The 24,138-nt window shown below is 34.8% G+C and overlaps 1 protein-coding gene across 1 annotated transcript; it reads left to right on the plus strand.

Moving 5' to 3' along the window:
- Positions 1–12,719: 12,719 nt before the first annotated feature.
- Positions 12,720–23,730, plus strand: NTS (neurotensin). Its single transcript, XM_025992337.2, has 4 exons — positions 12,720–13,012; positions 15,239–15,300; positions 20,952–21,176; positions 23,381–23,730. The coding sequence occupies exons 1-4, from the start codon at positions 12,940–12,942 to the stop codon at positions 23,531–23,533; spliced, it is 513 nt and encodes a 170-aa protein (XP_025848122.1). The 5' UTR covers positions 12,720–12,939; the 3' UTR covers positions 23,534–23,730.
- The last annotated feature ends 408 nt before the right edge of the window (positions 23,731–24,138 follow it).

The following is a 24,138-nucleotide window of genomic DNA, read 5'->3' on the forward strand; positions in this document are numbered from 1 at the left end:
AATTATATCCAACAGTACATAAAAGTATAATGAGGAGACATAATGAAGTTTATCCCAGTATCAAAACGTGGATTCATTATTTTAAAAAATCAGTACAAGTACATTACATTAATAGAATGAACAAAATACATATGACATCTTAACATGTGAAAAAGTATTTGACAAAATTAAACACTCATTAATGATAAAAAAAACTCTCACCAAACTAGAAAAAAAGGAGAAACATATAGTTAGCACAAAACCTAATTGTGAAATATTGAACTCCTCTCACTTAATATCAGGAATACGGTAAGGATTTCTGCTCTTGCCACTTTTATTCAATATTGTTTTAGAGATTGTAGCAAATTCAATTAGGGAAAAACAACACAAGCAAATGACTTAAAGTTTAGAGGAAACACAGATGTCTTTATTGGTAGATAATATGATTGTTTAAGTAGAAAAACCAAAGGAATATACAAAAAAAGCTAGTAGATCTAATAAGCAAATTTAGTAAGGTTGAAGGACACAATGATAAAATGCAAATATCTATCTGGTGTCTATATGCTAACAATAAACAATTAGAAAATAAAATTAAACAAAACATAGCACTAGTCTGAAAACCACAAAAACGTTACTGAGGGAACTTAAGTTTAAGAAGAACCAATTATTCAGGGACGCCCCGTGGCTCAGCGGTTGAGCTCCTGCCTACAGCCCAGGCCATGGTCCTTGGAGCCCAGGGATGGAGTCCCACATTGGGCTCCCTGCATGGAGCCTGCTTCTGTCTCTGCCTGTGTCTCTGCCTGTCTCTCATGAATAAATAAAAAAAAATCTTAAAAAAAACCCAAAGACCCAATTATTCAAATGTATCTCTTATCCTTGACGTGGTTTCTAGATTCGTGTTAAATCCAATCAAAACAAGATTTTAAAATATAAACAAAGAGCCCAATTTTAAAATTGATGGGAAATACACAAAACCTAAAGTAGCAAAAACGATTTGGAAGAAGATAAAGTTGAGAAATTTCTGCTTGCTAATTTCAGAGCTACTATAAAGCCACAGTAATCAATAGAGTGTGACATTTACATAAAGACAAAGAGATCAATGAAAGATAATAGATCCATCTACATCTGATCAACAGTTGTTTAAAGGAGGTGCCAAAAAATGTCAATGGGAAAACAAACATCTATCCAACAAATGATACTAAAGCAATTGAATGTTAAAAGGGAAATTTCAATGGTGATCTCTAAAGCATTTAGCAAAAATAGACATGTTTTATAGAACTAAATTTAAAAGCTAAAATTATTTTTTATATTCCCCAAATGAATGAGACCATATAGTATTTGTCCTTCTCCGATTGACTTATTTCACTCAGCATTATACCCTCTAGTTCCATCCACGTCGAAGCAAATGGTGGGTATTTGTCATTTCTAATGGCTGAGTAATATTCCATTGTATACATAGACCACATCTTCTTTATCCATTCATCTTTCGATGGACACCGAGGCTCTTTCCACAGTTTGGCTATTGTGAACATTGCTGCTAGAAACATCGGGGTGCAGGTGAAATGAGTGAAAATATCAGTGAGGGAGACAGAACATGAGAGACTTCTAACTCTGGGAAATGAACAAAGGGTAGTTGTAGGGGAAGTGGGCAGGGGGTTGGGGAGACTCGGTGATGGGCACTGAGGGTGCACTTGACGGATGAGCACTGGGTGTTATGCTATATGTTGGCAAATTGAACTCCAATTTAAAAATAAGCTAAAATTATAAAACTTCTAAAAGCAAACATAGAGAAACATTTCATGACATTGTGATAGGCAAAGATTTCTTAGGATATTAAGAGCACTAACCAGAAAGAATAAAAGGGATAAATTAGATTTCATTAAACTTAAACACTTCTTATTGAAAGACATTCCTACAAAAATAACCAACTTAGAAACCGGGAAAAAGTATTGGCAATACATATGCCTACTCAGAAAACTGTATAATATAGTGATAAAAAGATAAGCAATCCAATTAAACAACAAATAAAGACCTGAAAAAAACACTTCCCAAAGAAAAATATAAGAATGTTTACACATGAAAGAGCTCGACATCATTAGTCATGAAGGAAAAGCAAATTAAAATCAGATGCCACTTTATACCCAATATAATGACTAAAATTCAAAAGAATGGCCACACCAAACATTTGCAAGAATAGTATTAGTGGGATTTTAACAACCACATAGGAAACTGGCCATTTCTTTTTAAGTTAAGCACACATCTACTCTATAACTCAGAACATCCGTTCCAAATATTTTATACCAGAGCAGTGAAAATATATGTCCAGAAAAATACTTAAATGTTAGTATTTGCAAGAGCTTTATTCAAACTCCAAACTGGAGAAACACAATATGCACTTCATAGGAGAATGTATACACAAATTATAATAATATGCCTGCAACAGACCAATCGCAATAGAGGTACAAACTACTCATATGTGCAACTTTAGTCTTAAAAACGTTATAATAGAGCAATAGTAGATGCTCACAAAAAAGTACACAATGTTTGATTGTATTTATATGAAGATTGAGAATAAGCAAAATTAAGTGTTTGCCTGTGATGTCAGAGCAATTCACTGGGAATGTGCATGAGAAAATTTTCGGGTGTGAAAGATGATCTTCATCTTTAATGGGTTTTGAATTGCACAAATTCAAACATTTGTCAAAATTCATCAATCTTTACGCTTAGGATCTCTATCTTTCACTATATATGCATTATGCCTCAGTTGAAAAACAAGCCACAGAGGGACAAAAGTTATATATTGCACTACCATTAAAAGATCTCCAAATTGGAAAGCAAGGAGTCTTTGGAGAGAATGAAGAAGAAAAAAGTTTGCATAGAATTTCTGAGATGGAGTCTAATTTAAGATCTTGTAAATAGATACTAGAATGATCCAAAAAGATTGAGCTGTGTCAACATCAAGTAGAAAGAGAACAATCGGAATCACAAGCTCATGCTACTGAGTGCTTGGCATCCACTTTGTGCATACACACTTTGTGATCTATGCATACCACATAGGAAAAAATATAATCCACATGATGTTGAAATTGGCTCAGAGAGTTAAAATTTAAAGCCACAACTCAACAGTGATTGGAATAATACTTAAACCAGGGACTAACAAAATGGTGGATCTTGAGGCTCAATTCAGGACATAGATACTTCAATTTGATTGAAACAAAATTTCTTGTTTCCTTCTAAGGGTCCATCTAGTTGGGGTAAGAATCGTATTGTCACGAGACAGATTAACAAGAGAAAATCAAGTTTAATAGCGTGCATACAGGGAATCCATAGAAATTCCAAAGACAGGCAAAATGAGATATATACATTATTCTGAACTAAGGAGAAGGGGTGTGGGTCTGGGACATGAGAGGAAAAGAATGCAATTCTCAGGGCAATAAGGAGACCAGATGTGTAGTAATTAGAATTAGACGTTTGTCCTGCCATGCAGATGGGGCACTCAGATAAAATTTATTTCTGCTAATAAACTCTTGTTCTGGGAAAGACCTCCAATTTAGATTCTTTCCGATAGTTAAGGGAGGTGCGGAAGTTTCTCTTGAGGCCTTAGAGTCTCAACTGCCTTCAGCTCAGAGTAATATTCATGCTTAAGTGGTCCACCTTGGCCCATACGGTTGTGAAAAGGAAATTTAAACTGAATATTCACATTTAACAATTTTAACATTTCCATAAAAATCTGAATTTCTGGGAAATGCTAAAAATGGAAAGATCTGCCATCTTGGGTCTCTATTTCCACACGAAGAAAAATAATCTAAGCTCAGTTGCGAGCCGATGATTCTCTTAAATAAGGGCTTAACTAGGACATAATCATCTTCCTGCTCCCTGTAGGCAATTGAGTGTAGATCCCTGATTTACGACCAGATAATCATGGTTATCTGATTTCAAGGCCAGAGAGGGTATAGAAAAAAGGTGATATTATAACATAGAGGAGGAGCCAAAAGATCACAGCAAGAAAGAATCTATGATTTAGAAACTAACAGATTTGTGTGTACTGAAAGATAGCAATGGAAGTGAATAATGCCAAAAGCAAGATATTAAGTAACAGGAAAGGACAAAAGGAGAGGTCTGTTCAAAAAGAAAGCCCATTTTATAGTGACTAATACCCTTCGATGCTTCCCAACTTGTGAAAATGCTGTACTGATACTAGAGAAACTCCTAGAGGATAAATTAATTTCTCAAAATAGTTTGATTGATGTTGAGAGAATAACCTTTCTCTTAGGCTAAGAAGTGAGGTTAGACTGAGCAGTCATGACCAACGTGATAAAGGATTGGAGGTGGAGGAAATTTATAACCCACTTAGCGTATCTAGGTCCATGTTTCCTTCCCTGTAAAATTAAAGTATAAGACTAGTTGCTCCATACAGCCCCTTTCAGTTCCAACATTCTTTGATTTAAGGAATTAGGAGAGCATTAAAAATATGGTCCGGTACCCTGAGGGCTTTTCTGGTATTTTCATTCTATACGTACTAGTGCCTCCACCTAGAGTACAAAGTGGGAAATGTTCTTTCAAGGCTACTACTCACTTTGACTCCCCCTTGGACTCTAAGTGACCTCCCTTTCCTCCTCATTCTTTGTTCAGACTTTCTAATCCTTCACCCTAGTTAAAACAATTCAGTGCCTGCAGAGCCTCTGGGTAGTCTCTCTGATAAAAAGATACATAAAAAAAAGTTTCTTATTTAGTGGGTATGAATCAATACACACTTAAGCCTGGAAAGGAAGAAAGGCAAGGTTAAACTGATGAATTGCGATCAGTTCGAAAATCCAATCCAATCTGACTTTTTACTAAATGTACTTCTACTTAAAAAATGTTAAATTATATTTTCTTGGCATATATTTTCTAGAGCATGTTAATACAAGATATTCTTTACCTTGTGCTTGGATCCAGTGTTGATACTAGAACGATGAGCTAATGTAATAGAAAGCATTTAGTCTCACCCAGCCTTAATAAGTCCCCTCACGCTTATTTATTTATTTTTATTTATTATTTTTTTTAAAGATTTATTTATTTATTCATGAAAGAGAGAGAGAGAGAGGCAGAGGGAGAAGCAGGTTCCATGCAGGGAGCCTGATGTGGGACTCGATCCTGGGACTCCAGGATCACAACCTGGGCCGAAGGCATGTGCTAAACTGCTAAACCACCCAGGGATCCCCCTCTCATGCTTATTTAAACTCTCTACTGGCTTTGTGTCTTAAGCTTTGCAATGGAAATAATATTGACCCCTCCTTCATAGTGTGCTGCGTTACATGAAATCAAGTTAACCTGGCACCATGCCTCAACAGGTCATCGACTAGGTTCTCAAGGAATGACTTTCAGGTTTCATCTCGAGTTTACTCTGAGGCCTGTGGTATTGCTTATGCTGGCTGGTTCTTGACCCAGAATGCTGTCTCATTCACTTTAGTTCTCTGCCTCTACCTACCTGCCCTACTTACTTTTTCTGAGCGAATTGGCTTACCAAGTTGGAAACACCAATGTGTGCCTTTAGGACTACCGTACTCTTGCTTTTTTTAAAAAATGGTAATTTGCAAAATGTCAATTGCAATTAAAAATAGTATTAAAGGCTCCCTTCAAGAAAGAAATTCTCTCATACCATTTGGCTAGCTCTTCACAGATTGGAGAATGAGAATGTCCTTGTGAGAGGGAAGGGAAAGATAGCTACCCTAAACCCATCAGGTAGGGGTGCTTAGAATTTCATTAGTTTATTAATTCATCCTATTAACAATATTTACTGAGTTACCATTAGGGGGAAGCATTAATCTGTGTTCTGAGAGCAAAAGAAATAACCGACACAAAAAGATGATTATTGCTTTTACTTACGGAAGACAAAATATTAAAGGACAAAAAAAGACTATAAGATTGAATGGGATAGCAGTGGGATGAGTTTTGAAATGAATAGTTGTATCAGTCAACTAACCCCACAAAAATGCTGCATTACAAACTACCCTACAGCTCTGTTACTTCAAAGAGACTATTTAATCCTGTTCATATGTGAGTTAGCTCAGGTGACTCTGCTTTAAGCCCAGGAAGCTCTGCTTCACACTGCAGGCTTGCAAGAGAGCTAGTTTGGCTTTGACTCATATTTCTCCTCATTTGGGGACCATCCAGGAAAAGTTCTTGTGGCAGTGGCAGAGGAGCAAGGAGGCAAGCCCCAGGCTGCAAACATCAAGTCTTTGTTTTCCTAATGTCTGCTAACATCCCCTTAACTGAGCAAGCCTCATGGCTGAAATCGTGGTCAGAGAGTGCGAAAGTACGAAAGTACGTTCCACCCACTCTGGGAGGAAGCAGAAATGAGCATTTGCTAAATAATAATCTAATTACAATGTTCATCGACAATCTTTGAGGAGGGCGCCTGGTGGCTTGAGCATGATTCCGTGGTCCTGGGATCGAGTCCCGCATTGGGCTCCCCACAGGGAGCCTACTTCTCCCTCTGCCTGTGTCTCTGCCTCTCTGTGTCTCTCATGAATAACCTTTTGAGGAAGAGCCAGAAGGCCAGTGTGCTTGAGATACAAGACAGAAGGGAAGAATGGTAAGTAGGGTATGACTGTACAGACGGAGACAGTGTCCCACTCCAGAAGATATAAGCCACAGACAGAAATTGATTCAAAGTTTAGTAGGATCCAGACAGGAAGTTTTAAGCAGAGGGTGACAAGAATGCGTTTGCATTAAAAACAAAACTTTTCTGGCTACTGTGTGGTGGTTACATTGAAATAGATCAAGACTGTCAGTAGGGACACTATTTGAGTGGCTCTTGCTGTAGCTTGGAGGAGCAGTAATGGCTTAGACTACAAACTACCTGGATATGATAATGGAGTAAGGAAAAGCACTTGGATTTGGAATACATATTGGTGGCAAAACACCTTGGGGTGTTTTGCTATCTTGGAAATGGTAGGGAGTAAGAAAAAATTATAAATCTCTTCCAGTTTTTGATCAATGCAATTTAGTGAACAATGGTCCTGGTAACTGAAATGGAGAACGCTAGAAGAGAAGGATAGCTTTAGAAAGGTGTTTGGAGGAATCAAAAGTTTTGTTTTGGAGAGTTGAGTTTGCCTAATGATTCTCCAGGTAGAGCTGCTGAGGATGTGACTGGTTATATGATCTGGGTAGTCAAAGATACAATTTGGGAAGTTATTAGGTAATAGAGTTTAAAGCAATGAGACTTATCAGGCCACCAGGGAAATAATCTAAATTGAGACAAAGAAGACCAAGGAAGGGGATCCCTGGGTGGTGCATCGGTTTAGCGCCTGCCTTTGGCCCAGGGCGCGATCCTGGAGACCCGGGATCGAATCCCACGCCAGGCTCCCGGTGCATGGAGCCTGCTTCTCCCTCTGCCTGTGTCTCTGCCTCTCTCTCTCTCTCTGTGACTATCATAAATAAATAAAAATTAAAGAAAAAAAAAAAGAAGACCAAGGAATACTAATAACATAAATCATTATGTTCCAAATTCAACATCTAATATCTTCCTAAGATAAAGAAAGAAAAAGTGTTTCACTAAATCTGCTCCTAGCAAATGGTAGCTCAAGTGCATCTGTTCTGATTTGGGTGTTACAGGTGCTACAGAAATGTTCTTAGACTTTGTAACACTAAAAAACATTAAATTTAGACTTTCATCCTTAAAAAAAAGAGGTAAAATTTTTCTTTCAATAAAAATCCATCCTATTCTTTAGAATTACATTCTAATTTGTAAAAGTAAGTAAAATAAAAGAGGAAGGACTTTTTTTTCCTGTAATGCTTTCATCTTGCTCTTACTCTAAAAGGGAACTTGTAAGGACAACTCCTTACTTGAGTATTACATGTAGCGAGAGGTGATTTATTTTTTTATTTATTTTTTATTGGTCTTCAATTTGCCAACATATAGAATAACACCCAGTGCTCATCCCATCAAGAGCCCCCCACAGTGCCCGTCACCCTGTCACTACCCCCCCCCCTGCCCACCTCCCTTTCTACCACCCCTTGTTTGTTTCCCAGAGTTAGGAGTGAGAGAGGTGATTTTTGTGAGCATCTCAATATTTTGATATAAGAAACAAGATTTGATATGAGATATGAGAAACAAGACTATATGAGATGAGAAACAAGATTGTGAGATCAGCAGTAACTGCAATGTGCAGCATCCTTAGTTAAATATGGCAGCTCATTAACACGTGGGTTCCAGGCAAAGCTTGTGTTATAACTGGAGTTTACAGGCAAAGCTTGTGTTATAACTGGAGTTTAAGTTGCAAAATATGCTTTGACCGCAAAAGTCCATCATCAATTCTTCCAAGTTAATTACTTTTAAGATTCAAGAGTAGATACAGGAAGAGCCAAAGGGAAATGAGCTGGGAATTTACAGAGATTATGGGCAAGGCCTGGTTACACGTAGATCAAGAAATGGGGCATTTGGTTTACATTTACCTGAAGTCTCCAATGTCTGGGTTATATGCATTTCAAGTGTAAGATAGTATATGTGGGTGTGGGTGTGTGCATGCACATAACTATCTGTATGTTTAGAAAATGGACTTTAATTGAATGGAAAAATCAATCAAGTTTACAAAGAGATTGACATCATTGTTTGTTCAGATGAATCAGAGTTACAGTTCCAGACCAGAGACTCATTTAGAGGAATGGACTAAACCCACAACTTATCCTAAGCACTCAACTGATGAATGCACATGATCCTAGGATGTTCTTCATAAATAATTTTCAAAAGTTGACTTTCCCAGTCAGGGAAGAAAAGAATGACTAAAGAAAAAGGCAGAGAAAACTGACTTAGGTAAAGACTCACATCAAATATTAAGACTAGTGATAACAAAGGAGTTGTAAATAATTGAAAGATTGCAAAAGAAAGAAATGATTTCAAAACAATTGAAAACATTGTGGCTGAAAGGAGTGTTACATATGGAAGCATGGAAAACTATGTGAGAATTTAAAAATAATTAGTATTTCAGTTCGATTTAGTAGATGGGTATTGAATACTAATAGATTGTAAACGTTGCAAGAATATAATGATGAGTAAGAGTCCTTTCCTTCTAGAAGTTCACAGTAGTAGAGGAGGACAAATAATTTTCCCCATAGACTTCTAGATTCTTGGCTGAGAAACCTAGTAATAAAAGACAGATTAACAGGAGAAAAACAAACTGAAGCTTAATAACATGCCTACAGCCTGTATACATGGGAGATATCCATAGGAGATAACTCCCCCAAATGGTCCAACCCTCCACCTTAAATGACATGTCCAGTTAAAGACAAAAGAAGCTGTTGAGGCAGGTTGAGGGAGCCAAAGAAAAGCACCATAAACAAGTAGAAGGGTACTGTGCAGATCTAAGACCTTCCCCACTGGTTAAGAGTTTCTAGAGATTTAGTTATTCTTCTTCCTGGTACAGAGAGGGAGACAGCCTTACAAATGGAGATTCTCCTTATTAACATCAATATTTCTGACAAAAAGGTAACTCCTACATGGTTTTCAGAGCTCCTGTGTCTACTGTTTCTTGAAAATAGCCATTTTGGGGACACCTGGGTGGCTTAGTGGTTGAGCATCTGCCTTTGACTCAGGTCGTGATCCCGGCGTTTTGGGATGGAATCTCTCATCAGCCTCCCCCTGCTTCTTCCTCTGCCTATGTTGTGTCTGTTTAGATGAATGCCTTTCTCTCTGTGTCTCTCATGAATGAATAAACAAACAAACAAACAAACAAATAAATAAAACATTTCAAGAGAATCAATATGCCAAAGAGGCAGGCCTAATTTGGGGTGACAAATTCTGCTCTCCTTCACAGTTCTCCACAAATAGATGAGCAGTTAGCAGACTCTGGGATGAGTAGAAGTAGCTAAAACTCGTTCAGAATTCAAACTTGGAAAGGTTTACTTCTACAGTCTTTACAAAATGAGAGATAATGTCAGAAATAAGAGAAAAGGAGGTCTACAGGAAGATGGAGGGCAGATTCCATGGGGTTGGAAACACCAAAGGGAAAATTTTAGGTATTAAAATTAAAATTCATATTAAAATATGAAAAGGCTGGAGAGACTGGGAAGCTGTTAATGGAGATGATGAAGCCTCCAAAGGTACAGGAAGAAATCACCTGGAATGGAAGAGCTCAAGTTGTTGCTGAGCTTTCTCATCTCCAAACTAGGTCTACAGACAACTCTCTCCAAATGCCAAACTTTCAGGCGTTTCTGTTGATTATCTCAAGGCATTAACTAATAAAGGTCTGACTTAATTCACAGTACAAGCTCTGAAATCTATGTAGGTAGGGACGTTGCCATCTATAGGTCCCCGGAATAAATCTATTTAGACGGATAAAGAGATAAACCTATTTGGAGTTAGCCATGGTGACCTCAGACTGGAAGACCAACACATGAAGATTTTCAAAGGATGGTAGTCAAACTCTGTATTCGTTATTGTAGGGGCTAACTAAATGCTAGCAGGATTTTAGGCAAAGCGTTTAAAGTAAAAATGGTTTACCAATCTCCATAAGAAAGTACCTCAAATCCTGCTTTAAAGGCATCATTTGGGTACTTCCTAGAATACTTCTTTTTTTTAAAGATTTTATTTATTTATTCCTGAGAGACACACAGAGAGAGAGAGAGAGAGAGGCAGAGACACTGGCAGAGGGAGAAGCAGGGTCCATGCAGGGAGCCTGATGCAGGACTCGATCCCAGGACCCTGGGATCACTACCTGAGTCAAAGGCAGATGCTCAACCACTGAGCCACCCAGGCATCCCAAGGGATAACAGATTTTTAAAATACCAATTGAAGATCAGAAAAAGTTTATCTATATTCATAATCTTACCACAAAAAGTTTCACATTTTTTTCTCCCTAGAAGAAAAACAGTGTCTAGCATCTATTTGATTTTAGATCATTTGGCATTAGTTAACATATTTTCCTCCAACTCTTTCAGATTTACTATATATTTTAAACAATTCTCAGATTGACAGCTAATATGCAAATGATATTTTCTCAACATTTTCTTGAGCTTTATTTATTAATTGCTTGAGGAGAATAGGAATCACATTTCCTTTTTACTAGCAGGCTGCTATCACACGTTTTTAAAGATTATTCTTTGTATTTGCAATCCAAAAGCAGATAAAGCAACTAATTTAAATATCACACAAAGCATATAAAGTTCCTCTATTTTTTTTTTCATCAAAGTGGCTTTAAGAGAATTCTATCACAAAGAGTGAGAAGAAAGTAAATAAAATCCTCAGAAATCTAATTAGGTGAAAATGAAAAGACTTTTAAGCCTCTGTTGCACCCTCTTGTGGTAGGAAAGCAACTGTTTAGCAGTATATAGTTTCGCATTTCTTTGTCAATTAAATGACCTTTGGCATAAGATTTTCAAGTGGGTCATGTTCAATATTGCGTTGTACATTAAATTTGCAAAACAAACTAAAAGAAGAATGCCATCCTTTGTTATATCCCTGAATATCAAATTATACAAATGATTCCTTGCTATTTTAAATAATTATTCAATGTCTGGAATTAAGCTCTTTTCTTACGTTTAAGGTAAAAATAGAGAAATTAATCTCATTGAATATACCATAAAATATAAATCAATTCTCTAGAGAAAATAATGCAGATTTTTCTCTATTGTTATTATATGACTGATATACTTAAAAAGTAAATAAGTCTCAGACAATGTTTCCTTCAAATATTCACATTCCTAACTGCATCCCCTTTTCAGATCATTCAGATTCATATCCTGAAATACTTCATGCAAGAAGAAAGCTTCACTCCAAGAGACATTTTGAGCAATTGTTTTTTCTGAGGACCCAGAGATGAAATGAGCATCATTGTCATTTATAAAATACGATGTGGAGACACTGTCTTAGAAATCTGACTTTGGTGGATGGTGATTGTTTAGGACTGTTTCCTTTCCAAAAGTACAATTTTATTTTTATGACTCTAACAGGGGAAAAAAATTGATGTAATGGTAAAAACCAGTAAGAAGGAGATTATAAAAGAATAGGTTATAGTATCAATGAATCCAAAAGGAGCAGAGCAATGCAGAGGGAAAAGAGTAGTGTATCAGAAATCATCGGTAATATATAATGATACGGATTTCCACCTATTAACACAAATAGTTGTTAGTTGGATTTCATAAACATGACATTGTTTTTCTAAGACATCTAACCAAAGTCAGCATACATAATTCAATCATTCTCTCAGTTACTTAAAATAAAAACTTTCCAATTTGTTAGGAAATAATGTCCTGTTCCTTAGAACTACTGGTCTTTCATTTTTTAATTGTTTTTTTTCTTTCTTTCTTTTGTTTTCCACTTAATCTCTATATCATACCTGATTCTCTGATTATCTTTCACTTTCTTCCTTCTTCTAGCATTCATTATATAAGACCTATATTAGCCCCTAAACCGGAAAACATTTGCTCCCAAGTGTGGGTTATCAGAAAATAACCCCAACTCTTTAAGACTCCCAAAGCTTAAGAATCACTGATGTCATACATTCATCTCGGAGACTTTGCTTATATTAGAAATAACAGTTCTCACGCTTCACAAAATCAAAATGACAACTTCTTGGAGTCAGAAATGAGAGGAAATGGGGAAAGAGAGGTACTGTAAGTTTTTTTTTTTCCAGTATGCTCTATGTGGAATTGCTTTTGAATGACTCCCATGCGTCAGAAATCCAGAGCAACAGTGGCAATTAGGGTAGATGTCACTTTCACTGGAAGTGGGGGAGGTGTGTGGGGGGACAAAGGAAAAAGGGAGGAGGAAGTGGAGAGAGGAGAGGAGGGCACATCCTGAAAAGATAATCCCTGTGCTATCATGACATCATCGTTCTGCATGTATATATAGGGAATGGCCAAAGCATCTCTCAGAGTTCACTTTCCCAGTCAGCTGAAGGCAAGAGGAAACGCTAGAGAAAGCCCCCTTCAGCCTGTCTGTGACGTTTATGGACTTGGCTTGCTAGAAGGCTCAAGGAGATGATGGCAGGAATGAAAATCCAGCTGGTGTGCATGATACTTCTGGCTTTCAGCTCCTGGAGTCTGTGCTCAGGTAAGCTTAGCTGCATTTCACAATTCCCTGGAGTGATTTCTTTTTGGTTTTTTTTTTTTTTCACTGTATTGCTACTTATGTTAATGCATCCAGGGAAAAGAGTTTCTCCTTTATTCAGGATTTGCTTTCTCAATGATACAAACTGAGTATATTCTTTCTCTGTCATTATGATTACAAGAACTGAGAGATTTCAATTTCCCTTTTAAATCTGCAAAGTAATCAAAGAGATTTCAATGACACACTTCATGCCCTTCTCTTGGAAGGTAACCACCAGAGTAGAAACAAAAATGTGTAGAACTTAAATTAGGCTGGTCAAAATCTGATGAGAAGTACAGATGCAGTGCCTGTCAAAGTGCAAGCTCGCAGTTAAAACCCATTCCTTTCAAAATGCTTTTTCTCATCCTCACTCATTCTCTTAGGAAGCAGAGGCTTCTCCCTCTCCCAGATTATTTTTTTCTTAACTGTGTGTGTATGTTAAGATACAAATGAAGTGAAAACTGATGTTTAATGAGTGAATGAATGAACCGTTATTTATAGAAAATTATTCCTAAATATAAAAATATTCCAAGTACTGTTAGACAATACATTTTGTATAGTCCTTCTATGTGACAAATAAGCATACTATTAATTTAGTTTTTTTTTCATGTTGTTTAGGTTGATACAAAATGTAATTGGAAAATTGGCATGTTTATATCAATGTTTTGCATGTGATACCTAAGAAGCCATGTATTGCTAAAGATCTATCAATAGCTTACCTTGAAAAAAAGACTTGAATTTAAAAGAGTAACACAAAATGTTATAATATTGCAATATCAGATCAAAGTGGAAAAAAAACATAGGGGATAAATGCAGCAAAAATCATTTCACCTGTTTTATACTTTTTATTTTATAAATATGACATTGAAATGTTTAATCCAAACTCCTGCTATGATCTTATTTAAATTTCGAAACTAAATCTGGCAGAAGATATAAATGTTAGCAAATTTCTTTATTTCTTTTGATCATGAGAAAAAAGATCTTGAGCTTCTAGGTTCACAAAACTTTTAATGGTATAAATACCAAATTTTCTACAGTTATGATTTTATCTATTACGTGAGGTTAAGGGTATATTTAGAGCATATGAAAAAATTGGGTTATTGATTAAACACTGTGTTTACTAACTCTTGAAGCTTCTTGCTCTGATAAGTCAAAATCTGTAGGGATTTTGGTATACAGTGTTCCTAAATGGCTAAAGGAATTTGTCATTCTCTTGAGAAACAGACTGGGCTTTGAGCAAATAGGAGAAAAAGACCTCTGGTGTAATTTAGGTCTGGATACAATTTAACAAATGGTTTCTCTAAGTGTGACACTTCTTTTTATTAAGAGTGTGTACTTCAAGGAAGATGGTCATTTTAACATCTGCTTTGTTTTATGACAGACCAGTGAGTATGAATTAAGTCATGTAATTATGGTCTTCTATAACTTTATTCCTATTACTAGTAGTATTTTTCTAAAGTTTTTTTCTCTGCAATATATTGACTAGGGGAAATTGGAAAGGATGTCCTAATAAAAGTCAGAGGTCCATTTTCAACACAAGAACACATGTATTGATGGACAATTCCACTTTGGCTTACCCAATCTGCTTAATAGCCTGTGATAAAATAGCTAAGTACACATAACTCTAAGTTCTTCATTTAAAGTAAAAAAACAAATCTTTCAAAGTGTGTTTTGTAAAATAACATCTCAAGTTGACTAAATCTCAGTATCTTTCTTATCCTAAAATTATCAGTTAAACAATCCCTTTGGTTTTGTCTTGAAAAAGCATCATGTACACATCTTTCATTATGTTGTTTTTAAAATATCAATATGCGTATATTCTATATATGTAAACTATTGCTGGTAAAAATTAACCAGCATTTTTGATGAAATCTTTAGTATATGATACAATCAGTGTTTTAAAGAAAAATACTGAGATTCTGAGATTAAACAACTCCAATACATCAATAACTCTTTTGACATATAATCATGTGTTTATTTTCTTAGAAGTGCTTTTATTATTCTAGCTGCCTGTTAGCCTGAAATAAAACCATAATTATTTTTTTCTGAATATTATTTTAAGGATAATAAATAGAAAAACAATAAGCCTCTAAGACTAATTTTTTTGAGATTAATCTAAAATCTGTAGGTTACAATATAATTATTTGATATATGATTATATAGTAAACATGTGGTTTTGATTTTACTCAGATTCAGAAGAGGAAATGAAAGCATTAGAAGCAGATTTATTGACCAATATGCATACATCAAAGGTAACTTTTTCTTTTCTTTAACCAAGAATTGAAAAGCATATAAGTTCTCATTATGAACATGATGTCCTTTTCCTACAGTTAATAACTTCCCATTAAGACTAAAAAGTTCATCGACAAGCATTTCCTTTTTTCAGAAAACTTTTCCTTGAGTTCAAAGGAGTTAAGGGTGTTGATGCGAAAGGAAAAGAAATTATAGTGACTATCCATCAGTATATTGCAACTTTAATTAGGTAGTCGCATATTATTTATGTGGAAATGACAATGTATTTAAAGGAATCCTGTTTCCACTCCTATCACAATGTGTGCAGCAAAAGGTATGCCTTCCGTTAAATACATGCAGGAAAATGAAGTGACATTTTAGCCTTTTTTCTTATATTGGGAAGAGTAAAATGGAGTTCTAAATTAAAAATCTCCTAGTCATTTACATTAAGTCTATGACTAGATTTACATTCTCCTTATAACAGAAGTGTCATCTACACTGCATATGGTTTTTACTGAATCAAGTGAAACTTTGCATATCCGACTCTGTTATTCCTCTCTTGCGGTCTTGAAAACAAGGTTCCTAGATCCCAACCTGTACCTAGAAATAAAACAATTAGAACATACTTGATTACCATGCTACTACACAGTATTGATTTACCCAGAGCAGTCAATCAGTGTGTATCTAAATGCAGAAACAGAGAACAGAATTTCCAACCAAAAGACGTTTCTCAAGGAAAAATCAAATTTGAGTTGAGGCAGACTCCTGGTGTAATCACTACCATAGCACTGGGGTACCAAGGCAGAGGATTCAACAGATGTTATGATAAGAAGGTAAGTGCTCAAAAATCCTAATTTTTGAAGCAATACTCCAACTCATTCCTGCTACCTCAGGTTTCTCTTCCTTAATTGGATGAGCATGTCCCAGGTACAATGATCCCTATTATACTTGTAGAATTATATATGATAGTGGTTTTGAAGGAGAAATACCCATTTTTGGATGTACTTGAGAGTGTGGGGCATTATTATCTGAAAGCTAACAAAGATATGTTGTCTACAATGATCCTTAAAAGACATTTGGGGAAAATTTAAGTGTGTATATTTTCACCGTTGCCCAGATCTACTGAAGTTGAATAGATTAAAACCAAATTCTTTCATTGTTTGGTAGGCATTCCACCAGGAGAGATCAAATTTAGTTTAGTCATTAAAACTCAATAACAAATAATGACCTTAAGATAATTGATCTTTTGTTTCATATTCTGTCTGAATAGCAACACTTACAATTACTTCAACTCAAAAATAGGAAAACAAGTAAAGCCAATAGTTTGTGTTTAAAAATGGGGCAGATTGGAATGACTTAGCTTCTCAGTAGAGATTTTACCTCTGTAATTCTAAGTTTACATTGACACGTAAAAATCCTAAATAATCCCCCAAATGTAGTACAGTTGGGGGAGTGCTAGTTACTTTGTGAAAATGTGGAAGTAGAGCTATGATTTCTTCCCTAGAGTTGCAAGGGAAAAACAATTCCAGTTTATGGAGTGGTTTGGTTTTTCTCTTAAATACATAAAAATACAGGTACAATAACATTTTTCTCTTTTATTTAGTCTTGGAATATATCTCTAAAACAGATCATGGGAAAAAATTGAATCCCATTGCCTCCTTTTAACTGAGGAAAGTAAAATACAGTCTATAAGGAGAAGGCACCCAGAAGCATAATTCTTTCAATTTTGCTGCTCGGATGGGAACAAAAAACTCAGCTCACTCCTTTTTTTTTTCAAAACTACTATTGTTTATTTTTCTTTGGCTTAATTGATTTCTGGTGGGTGTAGAGTTCTATGCAAATGAAAAATCCAAACTTATGATCATTTTAGCTAAACTACTACATTTAAAAATGTAAGAGAATAGTATTTGATATTGGTAGAACACCATTATTAAAAGCTTCAGAAAACTTCAGGTTTCTTCTTTCCACTTTAAAGGTAAAATATTTGAGCAATTTCAGTTTTAGAATAAAGCTCTTTAGACATTGAAATACTAGTGTGAAAATTTACTTAACAGACAGTCGAGAGAGTCCAAAGCTTGAAAAGTGGAAGATAAATTTTTCTTACAATGTAATTCTCTTTATTACCAGTGCTAGTTTTCATATTGTTCTATTAGGAAAGAGAACTTGGCATAGAAGGCCTTTTTTCAGGATCTCAGAAAGCTGTTACAATGTTGTAATTTTCTATGATCAAACTTAATGCCTTGTATGCAGTAAGAGTTTAATATTTTGGAACTAACAGTGGCAATCTAGGATCATTACTAATCCTCACATTTTGTATTTAATTATAAAACTTCCGAACACCCCCACAAATGACTTTAATTATTTTCAGTTCAGTGAAATATTTGAATTCACAATTTGCAGGACTCATCTGAGTTCAGGGTATTACAGGGAGTGAGTGTTGCCCACATGGATTAATTAAGGTAACAAAATTCGTCCAGAATCTTATTAAAAAGCTAAATCAAGTAACGGTAAGTAAGAACCACAAATACCCTTATTTTCCTTATCTTGAAAACAAGAAGAGATAATAGTCTGAATTTCTTATCTATAGGCTTAGGTCTATTATAAACATTTTTAATAAAATAATTTGATAAGTAAGAATGTTTATTGTTAAAGAAAAATTATTCATGTCACTAGCTAAAGGAAGACTTATTCAAGAGGAACTACTGAAATGGAGATTTTGCAGAGATTAGCTCAACTCCAAACACAATCAGGGCAAGTGCATTTATAGCCAAGAGGCCGAGTACAGCTCAGTGGCTGGAAGAAGAGGAAACATCAAAGCTAGAAGGATTCTTGCTAGAAGACACAACAGGATTCTGATATTAAAGACAGAAATTTGATAAAGTATCTGGTATTTGATCAGATATCTGGGGTGATCAGATACCAAGCATGAGGCATCTGCAGTAAATGGACCCAGCACAATTCTTGATAAAACTCAACTAAGGAGACCAAGGACAGAGCCTGAGGTTGGGACCTAGTTAAGAAGGGGGCTCAAAGGAGCCTGATTTAAAGAAAGAGAGCCTTTGCCATTTTTCTGAATGAAATAGTTGAAACCTTATACAAAATGTTCTCAAATACAAGATATCTAACTTAGACATCCTGTAGTTAGTAGAGTTTTCTCTGCTGGGCTTCCTAGGTATGACAGGGACCAATGTGACCTTAAATAATTGTACTATTGAGTCATGTAGTGACTACTTTAACTGGCAGAAAGAAATAGGATGATTAATTCAGTTTCCTCATCCAAAAAAGTAACCAGATAACACAAATCCTGACAGATACTTTACAAATAAAGCATTCTGTGGTCATATTAGTTTGGGGAATATTTGACACTATATTGGCACCATTAAAAAGTTACAATGGGGGCACCTGGCTAGCTCAGTTGGTAGAGCATGTGACTCTTGATCTCGGGGTTGTGAGTTCAAGCCCCACTTTGGGTGTAGAGATTACTCAAGAATAATAAATTTAAAAAAATTAAAAGTTACAATAAGTATGTGCAAGTAAAAAAGCTCTGAGGATACCTAAGTTCAAGAAATCTTTATAATTTCTTTAAATTTAAGTTTTCCATTGTACTTGACAGGAGAACTCTTTGAAAAACAATGAGTGCAGAACTAGTGTTCTAAGGAGTACACTTTAGAAAACATTCAATTAGATGATCTACAAAGAACTTTCTAAATGTAAAATTATAGTATCCCATTAACTGGCATGATATAAGGTGTTGCTGCCAAACAGTGGAGCATGTCTCTAAGTTTTCCATAACAGAAGAGGCTTGAGCAATGGCTGGATAATTGAATTCACAGAGTATGGCTGAAAGGATTTCTAAACTGGCTAAAACCATCCTATGTTATGTTATTATATATCATATTCAAGTCAATATCTTTGTACTCATATATTTGCATGTTGTTAGGGTAAAATCTTAATCAAAGGGTGTGTACACTTTCCATTTTTAACACAAGATATCCTTCAAAAAGTTACAACATTCTACACCCAGACTGACAAACATTTAGAAGAGGAAGTGTCTGTATCCCCATCCCCATGTCCCTAGAAATACACCAAATGAGTGTCCCTGTCCTTTTGAAAGTCTTCCGAGGAGGTGTTGGTGGCCAAGTTGAACATCTTTCCATATATTTCTTCTTTGATAAGGGATTCTGTGACTTGTTTACTCATTTTACTTAAACACAGTTTAAAATTCTTAGTTTTTTTTTTAAATTGGGGCATTCAGCAGTTTCTTTTTGAAGATCTTTACCTGTATTAAGGATATTAACATTTTGTGGCAGCTTTTACATTAAGGCTGGTCATTTTCCAGAGATGTTCTACACATTTATTTATTTAAAATCATCCTTTTCTTTATGGATTGTGGTTTAGATATTTGCTTAATAATACCTTTCTAGGTTTATAAAACAAACTTTATATATTTAGACACTATTCTACTTTTACTCATTTGTAACTACAGTAAACTACAATAGATCAAGAAAGTTATAACTAGATCTAAGTCCAGATTTCCTGATAGCCAATTGTCTCAAGGATTTCAAATGCGAACTCTGTTATATGCTGCTCATTCATTTGTACTTGGACCAATTTGGGGATATTATTTTCTATTCTGTTGGGTTTAATGTTGCCTTTTGCTGAGCCTTTAAAGTACACTTCAGTATCTGGTAGAGTAAGTTCCTCCTCATTACCTTTTTATTTTTCTAAATCTTGTTATTCTCACACCTTCATACTTACAAATTAATTATTTTGCCAAATCCCCAACTCCAAAGTCCTGTATCCCCAGGTTTTCCAAATTGGAATTTTTTTTTCCAAATTGGAATTTTGATTTTCAATTGTATTATGGGGGGGGGGGGAGGTAATTCAGAGACAATGGACATGTGATATTGCCATTATTGAATCCTCCCATCGTGGTTGTGTGGTCATTCACATTTGTGTGTGTGTGTGTGTGTGTGTGTGTGTTTAGGAAAAATGCATGCTTTCCTTTATGCCATTTGAAATTTTTATTATTTTGCATTTAGGTTCTCCTAAGTCTTTATGTTTCCTCACTGATTATTATTGGCACATAGGAAAGTTATTGATGGTAATACTGGTTTCAGACAAGATATAATTAGAAAAAAATTGTAACCCTAGAAAATATTATAATTTACAAATAAATAAATTGATCAGCTGTGATGCTGCCTATGAGAACTATTGATGTGTGGAATAGATTAGTGATCTCACACTAATGTAATTGTCCAAATCTGTTAGTATCGTCGCAGTCCATGCTCCATTAGACACCAAACTGAAGTGTAGTAAACAGAATAGTATTTTTAATATTTTCATCTGTGATATATGCATATATGTTTACATATTTATACTCACAATTATTTCTGTATTTTTGCTTTGCTCATGTATGTGTGCTTGTGTGCATGTTTATAATTGTATTACATTAAAAAAATAGAATATAAGAGGAATTGGTACTAATAAATTTTGTGATGTAAGGTTACTAAATTAATAGCAGTGTAAATATGAAGCTAGAGTAAGAGATTCTAAAATATAATGGCTTTAATGGCTTAGCATAATGGAAATTAATTTCTTATTTCATATAATACAAGTTTTAATTACCTATTTTTTTATTTTAAGTACTTAATTTTTTTCTATATTTCAGATCAGCAAAGCAAGTGTTTCTTCTTGGAAAATGACCCTGCTAAATGTTTGCAGTTTTGTCAATAACCTGAACAGCCAAGCGGAGGAAACAGGAGAGTTTCGTGAAGAGGAGCTTATTACAAGAAGGAAATTTCCCACTGCCTTGGATGGCTTTAGCTTGGAAGCAATGTTGACAATATACCAGCTCCAAAAAATCTGTCACAGCAGGGCCTTTCAACAATGGGAGGTAAAGCAAAAACAAAATATGAATGTAATTATCGTTATACTAGTTAGCTTTCATTTGTACTGATTTTTTTCTACCCTGATCATTATCATAACAGGAAGAGTTACAGATATTAAAGAAGAATAAACCATGTGTTGAGGTTAACATTCCTTCAGATCTTCAAAGTGTCCTTCAAATATTTGGAGTTTAGCAAAATATTTTTTCTTCAATCTTAAAAGGGGGCTATATCTTAAGGCAGATTTGATCCACATGCTTTTATTGTGCTTAAATGGATGGCATACTTAGGCAATTTTTGGTGGTCGCATGCCTATAAAATTTAAGAGCTCAAAATGTTTTCTTAGAAACACCAAGTCATGTGTGTTTATAAACAAACACAAAATGAAAGGTTCTACTTGTATTTGAATATATCAGGCAAATAAAACTGGAAAAATCCATATATATGTATTCCTATTTCAATTGAATACATAGATTTCAGGTATCCTTAGCATCTAAACTAGGTCCACCACAGCCAACGCAGCCAAAATCCATTATACAGAAAGAACTACACTAAAATAGGATGAAACAGTTGTATTAAATACTATACTAGTGATTTACTGCCTTTGATTTTGGAATAATTGTTTGTTTGAAGGAGGAAAAGAGAAATGAAAATGCTTTAAAGAAAAAAAAAATTAAAAATTTTTCCAACAAGGGAACCATTTCTCTCATATTAACCTCTAAGAGAAATCTGCTTAATGATTTGTATTTTGGGTTTACACCAACATGGCAAATCTGAGGGTGCCTTTCCTGCTAATATAGCAATCTCTGTAGATGACTATCACAGAGACACCCTGTGGAAAAGAAGAAATGCAAACTAGAACTTCTAGTGTTTATTCTAACTCGTAAACAAAAAGATGTTTTCTAGATGAAAAACAAACAAACAAACAAAAAACTAGTTTAAATTTTACTTGATGGACTACTAATCCCTAATTCCAATTCCAGCTAAATAGTTTAGTCTCTAAAACATTATTTAAGTCAATAAAACTTGAAAAATCCTAATTTTAACATAGGGAAATGTCAATTGTGTGCTATTTATCCAGGAATTGAAAAGAAAAAACCTCAATAAATTGTTATACATACAAATCAGGTGCACATACAATTAGAACTTTCACTATTTTAAATATTTTACTGAGTAATTTAAAATAAAGTGATAATATCATTCAGAACATAATATGAATAATTATAGACTATGTTCACGGGAAACATAAGATTTAGAAACCAGATTGTCTGCCAGTACCTGTTTTTTCATCTCTGAAATTGGATGTTATGGGTTGAGATAAAGTACTTGGTGATACAACTCAGTCCATAAGCATTATAATTAAAATTTTAGTCTCCTCTTAGTATTTCTTATGACCCCAAAGTTTAGAGGACAATCACGAACACAAAGACAATTCTTATTTTGAACATTTGTTTTAAAATTTCACATAAATTATGTGCAACATTCTGGGACAAGTTCTTAAACATTTTCCGTTAGCTGAAATTTGTGAATCACACCTGTACCAGAAAAAAGTGTTCAGAGTTAATTTTAGAATGTGGCATATTCAATGAGATAGTAGGGAAGATTCTACATGGAGATGAACTCCCTTAAGTTATGGAATCTGAACTTGTTTCTAATTATTAGGCGCCACAACCTGAAAAGATCTTTACTATTTAAGCAGAGCTTTTCACATGCGAATTTCTGTCACAACTAAGTTAGGCAGAGCAGGCATTTCTCTCCCTTTGATTAAGAAATGGATCTTCGGAATGGCTTTCAAGTCAAGTTGGTAATTAAGAGAATATAAAATATAAAATCCTGTTGCCTTTTGAGGCTAAACTTGGCTTACTAAATTAAAAACTCTTTATTTGTTGTGATTTATAATATATCTTAATGACATTTTAGTCCCTCTGTCATAAATTAAAGCCTGAAAAATCCTCGTAACACAACTAGGTGTGTTACTTCAGTTGGAGGTATTAGTACATGGCCTTGAACAGAGAATTGGGAAAAACCATATCCTATCTCAGTCAGCTGATAGTCATCTGTCCTTGGACAAAACATTTAATTGCTTTAAACCTCATGTATCTTATCCACCTGTGTCTTACAGTCTGAATAGCAAAAGAGGTAAAATGTAAAATGTAGAAAACTGAAAGACGTCATGCATGTAGGTTTGATTCCTATTGTGCCTATCTTGCAGTTAATCCAGGAAGATGTTCTTGATGCTGGAAATGACAAAAATGAAAAGGAAGAGGTTATAAAGAGAAAAATCCCTTATATTCTGAAACGGCAGCTATATGAGAATAAGCCCAGAAGACCCTACATACTCAAGAGAGGTTCTTACTACTACTGAGAGGATAACTATTTCATTTACATGTGATTGTGATTTATCATCCTTTAATTAAATACCAAATTATATTTGTGTGGTAATGTGACAGAAAACAATTATTGTGTCTCTTCTACAGTTGTGGTTTATTGGATGTGATTTTTCTGCATTAATATTAATTGGACTAAATGTTTTAAAATAAACCTAGATCTTGAGCATGACAATGTGTTGCATGTCATTGGAGTAGGTATTAAGTCACATATAGAATGTCTTGTAATTTTGCAGAGCACTTAATGGGTTGTTTAAACACTCAAAATGTTTGACATTTTAAACCAAATTATAAGGGATTACAAGTCCTACAGCAAAGTCTAGCATATATGTCATTGACCTGAAACAAAGTTATAGTACTTCTCTTATCATTTGATTTTTTTTTTAAGTTGAGAGAACGACATGTTCTTTTCTAAGACTCACATAAACCTCTGAGATATGGGGAAGGTAATAGTGGTAAGATAGGATCATCTTAAAAGAATGATTAATAAACTACTGTTAATTATGCCTATCTTAGTGAATGATCTTCAGCTAAATTAGTCTTTCTGTTAAATAAACTTAATGACTAATAAAAAGCAGCAAGC

Source organism: Vulpes vulpes, chromosome 10 (genome assembly GCF_048418805.1).
Source record: "Vulpes vulpes isolate BD-2025 chromosome 10, VulVul3, whole genome shotgun sequence".
In the NCBI taxonomy this organism is placed as follows: Eukaryota; Metazoa; Chordata; class Mammalia; order Carnivora; family Canidae; genus Vulpes; species Vulpes vulpes.